General features: G+C 43.8%; 3 protein-coding genes across 4 annotated transcripts; all 3 read left to right on the forward strand.

Annotated features, from left to right (window-relative positions):
• Positions 1-477: 477 nt before the first annotated feature.
• Positions 478-4490, forward strand: LOC144199752 (uncharacterized). 2 transcript variants are annotated; one of them, XM_077721590.1, is made up of 4 exons: positions 478-616; positions 886-1812; positions 2013-2435; positions 2643-4490. In XM_077721590.1, exons 2-4 carry the CDS (start codon positions 1551-1553, stop codon positions 3386-3388), a joined length of 1431 nt encoding a protein of 476 aa, XP_077577716.1. In that variant the 5' UTR covers positions 478-616; positions 886-1550; the 3' UTR covers positions 3389-4490. The 2 variants fall into 2 exon arrangements, with proteins under 2 accessions (XP_077577716.1, XP_077577717.1); XM_077721591.1 differs by having other exon boundaries at positions 513-616; positions 1392-1812.
• A 489-nt stretch (positions 4491-4979) lies between these two features.
• LOC144199763 (uncharacterized) lies at positions 4980-7408 on the forward strand. Its single transcript, XM_077721607.1, has 4 exons — positions 4980-5214; positions 5681-6514; positions 6766-6867; positions 7011-7408. Exons 1-3 carry the CDS (start codon positions 5187-5189, stop codon positions 6810-6812), a joined length of 909 nt encoding a protein of 302 aa, XP_077577733.1. The 5' UTR covers positions 4980-5186; the 3' UTR covers positions 6813-6867; positions 7011-7408.
• A 128-nt stretch (positions 7409-7536) lies between these two features.
• On the forward strand, positions 7537-12625 carry LOC144199740 (uncharacterized). Its single transcript, XM_077721572.1, has 2 exons — positions 7537-7958; positions 8553-12625. Exons 1-2 carry the CDS (start codon positions 7604-7606, stop codon positions 11924-11926), a joined length of 3729 nt encoding a protein of 1242 aa, XP_077577698.1. The 5' UTR covers positions 7537-7603; the 3' UTR covers positions 11927-12625.
• The last annotated feature ends 382 nt before the right edge of the window (positions 12626-13007 follow it).

Here is a 13007-nt window from a genome sequence, read left to right on the forward strand (position 1 = left end):
GAGTATTTTCATTCAATAAACATTTTTTTTAATATCTTATTATTTGAAGTCATGAATGTCTTTTAAAAATATAAGCTTATTTACAATGTAAACAATACAGAATGGTGTGTAGAAAAACACAAAATGAAAACCATAACTTTAGTGCTATTAAAATAATAAAAAGATTGACAAAAATAAAAATGGGGACCTTTTATAACCCTAACCATCCATAATATCACATTCATGAGAATAAATGACTACCTATGTTGTTGGCCACTTTTTAAATTATTATTTGATTATTAATTAATTTGTTTGTTGTTGTTTGTGCACCTCCCTTAAATTTATTGTTCATTTGTTGTTATTTGTGCACTTCATGGTGAAGATTTAGATCTAAATATTACTTAATACTTTCAGCAATTTAATTCATTTACGCGACCGACTCCAATTTACGACATCTAGCCATGCATAGTACACGATATCTGTGATCGAGATTGACGTGCCTCTCTTTCGTGACCTCATCACAAGGCGACTATCTCCTGTTTGTCTGCGCCGTACCACCAGCATAGCTAACAGCTGCTCCGAATGTGTTTTGCCTCCATCGCCCAGTCTTATCTACACACCTCGTTGCTGTTATGAGGTACTAATAACACATTTTACATTTATGAAAGTGACGCGAGTTTTGCTCTATGTGACAAGCCCGATTATTATTATTTGCACTTTGGACAGAAGGTCTGATAGCTGGCGGCTAGCTTCCCCTTGGTTCTGTCACCGTGTCTAGTATGTATTAGAATAGCTTGTGGTCCAAATTGCTTATCGACAGAATCAATAACATGGCTCGTTTGTCAACATTTGTCTTTTAAAGTGGTGCGTTTGTCAAACGTGTCACGACTGTTTGTTGACTTTCAGAGGCGCAGAAGATCCACAGACTGGGACGACCCATCTCTTTCAAAACACATCAGATGAGCAGGACATTTAGTCAGCAAAGGGGTTACTAATCTTTCCCTTACGTTTATTTTTAATTTTATTTTCCGGTCACGTTGTCAATTGCAAAAGTCTGAAATAATGACGTATATTTCTATAGCTTGTCCTAAAGCTACTATACTATTTCAAATCACAATGCAACTCCACTTGACTATACATGATTTCATTTAAAACCTTTTAATGTATCGATAAAACAATAACTCAACTTTTATACACGCACTAACCAACTGGTGGATGGTAATTATTGACTGTCAATGTAGGCAAGTCCCTACAGATTTGGAGGGCAAATGACCATTATAAATTACCATGGCAGCTCGCTGATGCTAAAATCTTCATTGTACAAAACAAAAATTCCCAAATAGAATAGACTGTTGAGGAAAAATGTTCATCGTTTCATGGAACAAATATGCAAATTTCTGTCATTAATGTAGGTGAAAGCTAGCTTGCCCCAACAACTTACCACTCTACTGTAGTAAGATGATCATGCCAGTATGTACAGCGATACACTAATGCGGCGTTAATGGGGCAAGGCCCTTCGACACCAGAATTGGCCGTCCAGTCAGTTCTACTCTAAAAGTGGTCCCCGACCCATGACGGAGTACTGCGAGGACGGGGGGCTGCTGTATGAGCAATCACCTCCCATGCACATCAAAGTGGAGTCTCCCGAGGGACACTCCGCAGGGGGAGCTTCGGAAAACGGCTTCCCCAGAGATGATGACGACGAAGACTCTGAGGGCAGCTGTGACCAGAGCGGTGGACCCCGTGGAGGGCTGCCTTTCAACGTGGTAGTGGTGCACCCCAAACTCATGGCGCCCGGCATGTCCTCGGACGACCTCTTGACCATCGAACAAAGTAAGGCGCGCTCGATGCTCAAAATATAATGTAAGCAATAAACCATTAATCGCCAATACATTCTGTTAGAAACTAATTGTAATGGTCCTATGTCATCTGTTAGTGCAGTTTGTTCTCCTATTATGAGAAATAGTCATTGATGAATTGCTCATTGTAACATGACTCATTTTGACTGTTTTTTTGGGCGTTGCCCCCGACAGACAGAGCTATGTCCGCCGCACTGGCTGCCAATGGGGGAGGCAAACGAAAAAGTCGCTTCAGCGGCGCAGAGCTGGAGGTGTTGGTGTCAGAAGTGACTCGATGCGAAGGAGAACTCTTCGGGCCGGCCGGGAGGCTCCGCCGCCGTGAGAGGGAACGCATCTGGGCTGGAATCCTCGAGCGGGTCAATGCCGTGTCCAGAGTCCCGCGGACTCTTCGAGAGGTCAAAAAGCGTTGGGATGACCTAAAGAGGCGCAACGGTGGGCGGCTCGCTGACGCTCGTCACCGGAGCTGGTCCCTCCCCTCCAGCAGAGCCTCAACGCTTGGGCAATCTTCCCAGTCCAGTCCCAGGCTTCAACACGGAAGGCAAAAGCAAAGCCAAAGGCCAAAGCCTACTTTCACATGCTTCCCTGAGTCAGACACAGGTAAACTAACGACTATATTATAGTCATTTCCTCCTACACCCCCAAAACATGCATGGAAGGCTGGTTGTACACTCTAAATTGCCCCTAATTGTGAGTGTGTGCATACATGCATGTCCGTCTCCTTGTGCCCTGTGATTGGCTGTACCCTTCCTACCTACCGCTTATTGGTGTTGCTTCAGAATCCTTTTTTTCTGCGTATCTTTTGAGGTTTTGGAGGCGAGGGATCCGAGAAAGATGCACTGGACAGGGAAGACGACAACCCAGAGCACGAGAGAGATGTCGGCGATCCCGACTGCGGAGACGACGACAACAGCATGGATGACAAACTGGGCCTGGGCTTAGGATTGGGCATCGGAGCGCCCCCGACCTCAGAACGATGGCTGCCCCCATCCCCGCTGTACAGCGCCCCCTTCCTCAACGGGAGCCCGGAGCCTGGCAGTCCTCAGCCGTCGCTGGGCGCGCAGCAGGGTCCTCTGGAAGCCCCGCCCCGCGGCTCCTGGCTGGAAGATGAATTGCGAGGGCTAGGTGAGGCGGCCATTCAGCTGGGAAATCGGGTTGACAAAAGTTTGCGGGAATTCGCCGAGTGTTTCAGACAGGACATGAGGACGCTCGTCACGTCGCAAGAGGCCTTGGCTCTCAGTCTTCAGCAAAACAATGTCCTTCTCCAGAGGCTGCTGGGGGTGCTGGAGGCGCAGCATCTCCAGCAGCAGCAACGAGCGCAGCAAACGCACCACTCGCCACATATTGAACAACCGTTACAGCAAGAGATTGAAGACCCCCAGCACATAGTACAGCAGCAACAACATAAACTACACCCTTCCACCGGAGCTGTACTTTCGTCGCCCGACCCGCAAGCCGCTTTCGCCTCAAATCCGCTCGCAGGCGTCAACGGCTGCACGGCGAAGCCACGGCGAGGAAAGGCTTTCGATCATCGGCGCAGAAGACGCCGCTAAAAAAAAAGAAGGATCGCGTTGTGACAATTAGGAGCACACTTTGCATACTTGATGGATGAAAGAGACAGATGGAACAGTGGCTTTTCATTCACTTTTCCTCAATGGCGATCATATTCAGAGTTTTGCTTGGGGAAATTACCCATTGCACTTAATAGTCATCCTTAGTACTATGACTGTAGATGTGATATTAGAAGGTGGCCTTAAATTTAACTATGTAATCTTCTTAGTCCAGAAATTGAGCTTTGGGTGTTCACAGTCATGCTTTTCAAGAGAGCTTGTACTATATATATATAGACAATGTTATTGTCAATGTAAAGGCACGTTTAATATTTGGGGAATGGCATGGCAGGAACCATATCGTCACCCTCTTCAAAGTTTTTTTTGCAGGGAACACAAAACACTGGAATTGTTTGTTGAATATTATTATATTGGCCCGAATATAAAACGGTGTTTTTCGCATTGAAATAAAAGTGTAAATTTGGGGCCTAGGCATTATGCCCATTCACAACGCTATCTTGAAAGAGAATGTTGAACACTGTAATGGTTAATCCGGTTATTGCAACTTTATTGTTTTATCACAGTTGGTTGGGTAATTTACATTTAAAAAACCAGAAGCCATTCATTTACAAATGTGATTGCACTATAGTTCAGTAAAATGTGATAGACGGTTTTTGCATGATTTGAATGAGGCCAAATGACATGCTTTTTCTCTCTAACATATATTGTTATAATCATTTGCTTCAGATGTACTGTCATTATTTTCTGTATAAAATTGGAATTTGGTTTTCCAAAACTATTTTTTTCAAATTTGAGTTTTGAAAAAGAGGTTGTCATCTAATTAAAGGGAATTCTGGGATATATTTGCAAACAAAATTAATCAAAACAGTGGAAGGTCACAATCTGTTTTTACTGAGGATGTAGGCAATTTTAATTAATCTATTAAAAAGCTAAATTTTTGGAGAAGAAAATGCCTTAGGTAACTATTTTAGGAGGGTGACGATATTTGTTCTAGAAAGTAAGTAATATTTGGCTTTCAAGTGGAATTTCAGGATGAAACGGAAAAATTAGCTGGTCTTTGGGGCAATTTTGAATGCAGATACCAAGCCGACATTCAATTTGCGACTCATTTTGAACCTCCACGCGAAAGGCCGACACGCCTAACGTTTTGTGAGTAGTGTACGCATATTGTAATTCAATTGCTACTGTAACTACCTGCTAATGTGCGCCTGTGTTTTGACAGTTTCTTAGTGGATAACTTCTCGCCTGAGACCCAACAAAAAGCCAATTGTTTTTGCTTGTATGCGAAACCTGAACATGAGTCCAATCAATTGGAATTAGAACATACTTAAATTGTAGGGAATTCAGTTCCTGCATGCAGTGCAGTTTGTGCATAGATTGTTGTCTAAAATCATATAATGCTCTCATATTTATAGTTTTGCACAAGGTATATTTTGTAGGTATATAATGTATTAACACAAATAAAAGTAAGACTGATTGATAGCTAGTAGAATCAGACTTATTTTCTATTTATATATGTATATGTGACAGTAAAACATCTGTTTTTTTAATCCGAATTCTTGCCATGTTTAATTATCGTCGTCTGATATTAATTTGAAATCACATCCTTCAACGTCATTTCCGTTTTGAGATTTGCGTGATTTTGGAAAGCTTATTAGCCTCATTCAGACTTCTAACGGTGGTGCCAATATGGCAGACAAAGTACCAATAAATGATTTCAGGTCTAAATGATTAAATTGAGAAAGAGACGCAGTGAAAGGAGAAAAAAACGAGGAACAGGATGGACGAAGATGACTTTGAAGAATATGGTACGTGTCGGAAGCTGAACTTGTTATACACTAGTATTCTCCTGTCTAATTAGTTATCCTCAACGCTAACCCAAACTTTGCCCCCTGTACAGTGGAGGGGACTCTCGATGCACTGTCTTTCGGGGAAAAAATGATATTCTTACGTTGGTGTTTCATGGATAAAACTGAAGGAAATTAATTAAAGGAGGTTAATAATGATGACTTTGTCCGAAAACAGAAAAAATATCTAATTTTAATTATGAGCTAATTGGTTATTTAAAAAAGTTGTATTAATTTTAATCAGTTTTGTTTAAACAAGTAAATGTTACTATAGTCTATGCATGCAATATTGGAAATTTAATGGCAGTAGGCCAGTAACATGATATCTTATTCCATAAAAATTCAACCTTTACGTACGCTGCACTATCAAAATAGCTCCTAAAATTTTGCCATATGTATTTTTATCAAATATTTTTGCTTCTTTCAGTTTTCAAGCCGGCTAAAAAAGAGTTCCTTGGAAAGCAAAGTCCTGGTGCAGAGAAAATTAAAAAGAAAATTGAGCAACCAAGATCAGCAAAAGACCTGTCTGAGGAAAAAGTACAAGATGTGTACACAATAGAGTACATAATCCAAAATCAGTGTGACAAGGGTCCGATTACCGGCTCAGCATCGGATCCCCTAAATTTCCAAACGATCTGCAAGGAGTGCGGAACGTCCTTTCTTTGTCAGGAAATGTTTTCCCTTCACCGCCATTATCACACTCAAAAAGATGAACTCGTGCCCCTCATCTGTGAAGAGTGCGGCCTTACCTTTAAAGATCGATGCGCCCTTGTCCGACACAAACACGTGCACGCACGAGAGCCCAAATGTAAGGACCACGTTCGATATGAGTGTGCGTCATGTGAGACGTTTTTCCCAACGCCTCAAAAATTGAGGCTGCACCAATGTGAAGACAAAGACGACAAACCTTATCATTGCACGCTGTGCCGAAGAGAGTTCCAATTAAAGTGCTCGATTGCCAAGCATATGCGAAACCACTCAATAAATGGTACTTGGACATGTCAAGAGTGTGGCAAGAGCTTCACAGAATACAGGAGATGGCGCTGCCATCAGCGATGTCACCTTGAATCCTTCAAATGTCCGGAGTGCGGCTTGACTTTCACACATAGGTCGCTCATGGAAACCCACCGGAGCCAACATACCAAACCTCTACGCTCTTTTCTCTGTCCAACCTGCGGGAAGACTTTCAAGTACAAGAATCTCCTTCAAGAGCACGAAATGACGAGTACTAACGAAAAGCCATTTTGCTGTCCTGAATGCGGTAAGAAATGTTCAGTATTTTACGGAATTTGAGTTTTGGCAAAAACAAAAAAAAAGGCTTAACAGAAGGATGGGGTGGGACAAATATAAGTCGCATTGTTGAGGAAATTGTATTTGAGAAAACAGATTATCAACAGATCCCTACAGCGCCCTCCTGTGGTTCAGTGTAAAATAGCACGTGAAATGATTTAATAATGCGTCGGCTAAGGAAAAGAGGACAAACATAAACATAACCATCCTCTTTGCCCCCAGATATTCAACTTGCCGACCAACCTGGGAGCTCAGATGAATTGCCATGAGGTGGCGTGCCAATCACATGTGAGGATCGTCCAACTCTTGTCAGAGTTTTAAAAGGTTTGTCCATTTAAATTTTGAATGCTTTGCAAACAGTGAGATTTGGAATTTTGCAGAAAATACACAAATTATCACTCACACCACCTGTGCCAGCTCTGAACATTAAAAATAACTCATAAAAATATTTCTTTTCATTTGTGCAGGTTTCTAGTGGACAAGCGACTGAGAAAGACGCTTTGGACGAGCACGACGACAACGATGACCCAGAGCGCGAGATCTTTAGATCTTTACTATGTAGATGAAGACAAAGTAGGTCGAGTCACTGAAGCACCCCAAAATGATGGCTGCAGCCCTTCTTGGTCTACAGTCATTCAAGTGGAGAGGTCGATAAGAATTTGCACTTTTATTTTCACAGTATATGTGACAAAACATGTTTAGACACACCACAGGTGTTGATTAAGGGGTTGTCTTTTTCTTTAAGACTTTCACTTTGTTTTCTTGCTGGTGCAGAAAGTCTTATGATTATCAGCTGGTTTTGTTATAGCTGTATTTATTTTTGTGTGTAAATGGGAAATATATTAAAGTTACGAATTGTTGGCCATTTGTGTTCCTTTTGTAGTTATAATAGGGTTGTAATAGTATTCCACTTTGATACTTTTTCTTCCCACGCCCAAGTTATGTCTCTTCATCCTTCCTTTATTTTGAAAATTTGTTGCGCCAACGTCATTTCCACTTGGGTCCGATGAATTTGGTGAGGCCGTAGTTCCAAACCAGCCCAGGGGTTCATGGGGGGAATATGGCCGCTTTATACCCACCAGATTCTCCGGAGCAACACAGCTCTCTTGCGGAGAAAGTCCAAACGTCAGGGGGCAAGATGGACGCGGCGGATCTGGAACGCACCTCCGACCATACGGAAGAAAATACAATTCTTGAATCCCGGGCGCGTCATAGTAACGAACACATTGGCAACAACAACGCTCCTCCGGCCAGCCGCTCTAAGGTTATTATTGAGTCTGCAGCTGCAGGAGACCAAACATGTCATTCATCTGAGCCAAAAATGGCCGAGTCACCAGGAGACGAAAAGCGGCCATTTGACTGTCCCGGAGATGAAGACGTCGGTGAAGAGTTTCACTCCCACTCGGCAGAAAATAGTAAGTGGACGCTAACAGTGTTGACTTGGACTGCATTTTTTTAATCCATGCTACTCATTTTGCCTTATGTCCAGTATTGACTATTTTGCACAATCTAGCCAACGACAAACATTTGATCATATATATACATTGATACCTCAACTTATCAAATTAATTTGTTCTATGAGTATTCGTAAGTAGAGGCAGATTTTTCCAAATACAAAACAATTTGTTCCAACCATCCCCAATGTCTTCCCTTCAATACTTTTAACATACCAGTTTAATATGAAACATTTGCAAACACAAAAAGAGAAAAAAAGGCAAATCAGGTCATTCAAATTTTAAAGAAAATGCAAAATTTTCGACTAGGTGAATGGGTGAGGGTGGAAGAGGGTAAATGTTTGGCAGCTGAGTAAACATACGCTCACACGTATATATTTATAATTTTCCTAAAATGCATAAAAAGGAAGCATTTTTTCATTAAGGCTTTTCATTAGCCGAATATTTCAGGCACAGGCATTCATAAGTAGAGGTACAAATGTGGTTCTTTTTTGCATGAACCTATTATTTAATTTGCTTAACCCTATATGACATTGACTCTGTGTTAATTTTCAGTTACAAAGACAGCTGACAAAGTGCTGCCAGAAACTGAAGCTCTTAATGCTGCAGAGGAAATTAACTGGCAGGTTGATCCAGCAAGCTTGAAGAAAGAACTGTCTGATGATCCTACGGAAGGCTTGGACACTGATGTCTTCAAAGACCACGATGGCAGAACCAAGCGGCAGGACACTGGTCCATCTAAGCCAAGAAAGAGTCGCTTGGTGTGCAAGGAGTGCGGAATAACATTCACTCGCCGTGAAATGTTTTACCTTCACCGTCACAATCATGCCTACAAGGATGATCTTGTTCCCCTCACTTGTAAAGAATGCGGCCTCGACTTTAAAGATCGTCGCAGCCTCATAAAACACAGGCATGTGCACAAAGAAGAAGAGAAGGAGGAGGAGGATGAAGAACCAGCAAATGAGGAGAAAGAAGTTTTTCAATGTGCAGCATGTGATGAGTTTTTCCCCACCGCGCCAAAACTAAGGCTTCACAATTGCAACGATTCTGATGACAAGCCTTATTACTGTGCACTGTGTCGCAAAGAGTTCCACGTCCGGTCCGCTCTCGCCATGCACATGCTCGCTCACTCTCAAGAAAGGAGCTGCACGTGCGAGGAGTGCGGTCGAAAATTCCGAAACTACAGGCGCTTGCGTTGCCACCAGCGATGTCATCCGGGCCTGAAACCATACGAATGCCCCGATTGCGGCATGGCTTTCAGATACAGTTCCGTCATGGAAGACCACCGGCGCAAGCACACTGACCAACTCCGCTCTTATTTGTGCACCATATGCGGTAAGAGCTTCAAGTACAGCAGTCTCCTTCAACAGCATCAATACCTGCACACCGGGGAGAAACCCTTCACTTGCCCCGAATGCGGTAAGAAGTTTGCCTTCCCTAAAAATATGAGGGCACACTGTCGCCAACATAGACTCCATCAAGCCAATCCGCTTCCCTCTACCGATGGGCCCACCAAACAGACCCCCGCCCCTGCACCGGAGCCTAAGCAAGTAGTGCAAAGGAAAGAGAATGCCCACCCGAAGGAGGTCCCAAAACGTGTTTTTAACTGTCCCCTTTGTCCCGGGACATGTGACTCGCCAGCCAACCTCAGAGCCCACATGCATATCCACGAGTTGGAGTACGAATCGCAGCGGAAGGGGGTCCCGGTAATTCCGGAGATGAAAAAAGTTTGGGACAGAGGTTACACCTGTCCGCACTGCCCGTGTACTTACCGTGAGGGGATAAGTTTAAGATTACACATATTTAAAACCCACAAGGACATAACTCAAGAATGGAACAAAGTGCCAATTACCCCCTTAAATGAGTTACCCACTCCCCCCTCAAGGGAGATACCCACTCCCCCCCCAAAGAATGTGTTACCCACTCTCCCCCCAAAGAAGGTTTTACCCACTCCCCCCTCAAAGGAGTTAGCCTCTCCCACCCCAAAGCAGGTGTTACCCACTCCCCGCCCAAAGAAGGTGATAAAGAGCGAAGATATCCCAGCAACAATTCGAAGCTACAAAGTAGATATTAAGCCACACAAGTGCCCACACTGCGAAAAAAAGTTTCTCCATCGCTCCGTGTTGGAGTTGCACATGCGCATACATTCCAATCCCAAGCCTTTCTTGTGCAACGTGTGCGGTAAAGGCTTTCGATTCAGCAGCTCCTTACAGCAACATTCGATCATCCATTCCGGTGAGAAGCCTTACAAGTGTCCCGAATGCGGGAAAGGTTTTGCCTTCCCACAGAACTTGAAAACTCACCAGAAACTCCACCAGGAAAAACCATTCCGCTGCACCAGTTGCCGCAAAGGCTACAGCGACGAGGCTCAATTGCAGCAGCATATGCTCTCCCATAAAGGCGATAAGCCTCACAAATGCAATGTGTGCGACAAGAGTTTTGGTTTGGCCTATCTGCTTCGGGACCACCAGAATACGCACACGGGAGAGCGACCCCACCACTGTGAAGAGTGTGGCAAAACTTTCTCCTGGTTGAGCAGCTTGTTGGTGCACCAGAAGATCCACAAGCGCAAGCGGCAGAGTTTTAATTCGACCAATTGCGTCCCTGCTAGTGGAAGGGCAAGAGGCAGGGGGAGGAGAGGGGGAAGGCCGATGTTGGAGATGTCTAAAACAGTAGCGTTAGGGGCTCCTGGGAACATGCCACAAACCGCCATGAACTTAACTCCAGAGAAATTGCAAGGGAGGATACAAAAAGAGGCCTTTTTTTCTGACCTACTCCCTGCACCTGTCCATTGGGAAGTGGGCGGTCCCAAGGTAATGCAAGTCCACTCATTACAGCAGCCACAGTCTGGCCAACACATTCAGGACAGCGCACCCACCCTCGTCGGCTCACCCCCCAAAACCCGGCCAAAAAGGAAACAAGTTCCCTTGGCGGCCCCAACATCCACTTCCTCTGGTTCTCTGCACCTCGACGCCCGTGGGACGTCATCTTCTGTGGACGGTGCAGCGCCGTGGAGTGTCCAGCCTCCCCTGCTAGCGTCTCCAAACAAGTTGGGTCCAGAATTCCAGTCTCCAACATGGCCAAAGCAGGAGACATTAGTGCTTCCTACAAAAGAGGACAGCAAAGTGCAGGATCCTCCAGCAATACCGACAACTGCTACCCGACCTGAGAAAGAAAGCGAGTCGCAAAACGAAAGGGCTTCGGCTGTCACAGTTGGACAGCAAGACCAAAGCATCCCCAACCCAGTCTCCACTTCTGTCACCCACGGCATTGGTAGCACTTTATGGGGTATTCAAGCCCCTTTGGGAACTTCAAAAAAAATGAGCTCCCCTCAAAAACTAGTGAACAATCAAGACTTGCAGCTACAGCAGAAGCAGGTGGCGTCTGCTTGGGCCAATGTACAGAATCCGACTATAACACAGAAATTCCCCATGGCCATCAATCCTTTCACCCAAGGCATTGGCACAACAGTTTGGGGCTTCCAAAATAGCCCTGTTGGTCCTCAACTTCTTCTGACTGGACAACTCAAGCCAGGAAATGGGCAGGATCTGCAAAAGCAACCCTTGGTCTCCACCAGTCAGATCCTCCTCAACCAGCCGTCACCCTTTTTCTCCCCGACGCTCGCCAACGTGCCGACTCTGGCTTTACCCGGTGCTCACTCTCTTCACAGCGTTTCGGTCGGCGGGCTGCCAAGACCGCCACTCCCCAATATTTTCTTCACCCCACAAGCCGTCTTAACGGATAGACTTCCCATGCCACAAACTCCAGGCCTACCTCAGCTCGCCACGCAGCCCGAAGGTCAAAAAATCAGAGCCGGTTCACCTTTTGGCCCTGATAGGCTTTTTCCATGCATGATTTGTGGTCGCTCTTTTCCACGGGAACTGGACCTTCAGTTGCATTACATGCAACATGCACAAGGAAAGGTTTAACTCCACAACGGTCGCAGGAAAATGCCATCATGTATTTTTCACTCTTCCCTATTCTGTTGAACCACATTTAACCGACACTCAATTGTGGGTTTTGACCAGCGAACTTGGACAGTCGATGCAAAGCTCCTAAAAACCTGAGTTGACTGTGCTACATTTTTTAAACTTCCATTTTACTCCAAATGAGACTGCAAATACAATTGCTTTTGCTATCTTTAGTAATTGTTTCACTTTTTAAAAAATGCTTTTAATATGTGTGTTGAAAGACTTGGGAAGGGTGTGGACCAATAGACTTTCATTTACTGCCAATAATGTTTGGACATGTACAAAAAAAGATGAATATGTGCATTTCTGATCTGCACTGGAGCCATTTGAAAGGTTTATTTCATGTATAGTAAGTATAAAGCGTGCCTTTATGAGTACAGCCTGCATGTCGGCTTTGTTGGTATTCTAGCTCTAGTTTGTTAGCAAGTATAGACTTAACAATCACTCAGTGAGTTTAAAGAGCTGTTCTCCATATATGCTGCAATACTGTATATGGAAATTATTAAATACAATGGATATGGAAAATCTATATAACCGTGTTTGTCTATTAAGTTACTTTAACGTATACAGTACAGGCTAAAAAGGGAGACATACCTCATTCATTGCAATACTAAAGCAAGAAATTCCATTAATAAATCCTGATAATGTCAAACTAAAAATTGAGAACCCAGTTAACTTCAATGTGAAAATCATCAAAAATGTCCCCCAAAAAGTAATCAGTGCAAAAGTGTGGCCATTTCATGCATATTTTTACTACCTTCAGTATAACTCTACAATATAAATAGCCTTGAAAATAAATAAATACAAATGCCATGTGTCTAAACCTTTGGCACAGGTTAAAGCATTTTAAAAAAAAAAATAGAAACATGATTCATATGATGTATTAATGTTGATGGGCGCCCGGTGATGAAGTGGTTAGAGTGCCGGCCTCGTAGTTCGGTGGTTGAGGGTTCGATCCCATGTCAGTCCTCACTGTGGAGTTTGCATGTTCCAACTAGGTTTTGGGACATGAAATAGCATACTCTTCATGTATACAAGT

The sequence above is a fragment of the Stigmatopora nigra genome, chromosome 7, assembly GCF_051989575.1.
Source record: "Stigmatopora nigra isolate UIUO_SnigA chromosome 7, RoL_Snig_1.1, whole genome shotgun sequence".
Taxonomy (NCBI): Eukaryota; Metazoa; Chordata; class Actinopteri; order Syngnathiformes; family Syngnathidae; genus Stigmatopora; species Stigmatopora nigra.

What these genes read in the sequence shown, in the direction of transcription:
- LOC144199752 (XM_077721590.1), top strand. Translation starts at nt 1,551, where the DNA reads ATGACGGAGTACTGCGAGGACGGGGGGCTGCTGTATGAGCAATCACCT. An exon ending in CCTCTTGACCATCGAACAAA is followed by an intron (nt 1,813 to 2,012) that starts GTAAGGCGCGCT and finishes TGCCCCCGACAG; the next exon opens with ACAGAGCTATGTCCGCCGCA. An exon ending in CTTCCCTGAGTCAGACACAG is followed by an intron (nt 2,436 to 2,642) that starts GTAAACTAACGA and finishes GTATCTTTTGAG; the next exon opens with GTTTTGGAGGCGAGGGATCC.
- LOC144199763 (XM_077721607.1), top strand. Translation starts at nt 5,187, where the DNA reads ATGGACGAAGATGACTTTGAAGAATATG. An exon ending in AGATGACTTTGAAGAATATG is followed by an intron (nt 5,215 to 5,680) that starts GTACGTGTCGGA and finishes TGCTTCTTTCAG; the next exon opens with TTTTCAAGCCGGCTAAAAAA. An exon ending in ATTTTGCTGTCCTGAATGCG is followed by an intron (nt 6,515 to 6,765) that starts GTAAGAAATGTT and finishes CTTTGCCCCCAG; the next exon opens with ATATTCAACTTGCCGACCAA.
- LOC144199740 (XM_077721572.1), top strand. Translation starts at nt 7,604, where the DNA reads ATGGCCGCTTTATACCCACCAGATTCTCCGGAGCAACACAGCTCTCTT. An exon ending in CTCCCACTCGGCAGAAAATA is followed by an intron (nt 7,959 to 8,552) that starts GTAAGTGGACGC and finishes GTTAATTTTCAG; the next exon opens with TTACAAAGACAGCTGACAAA.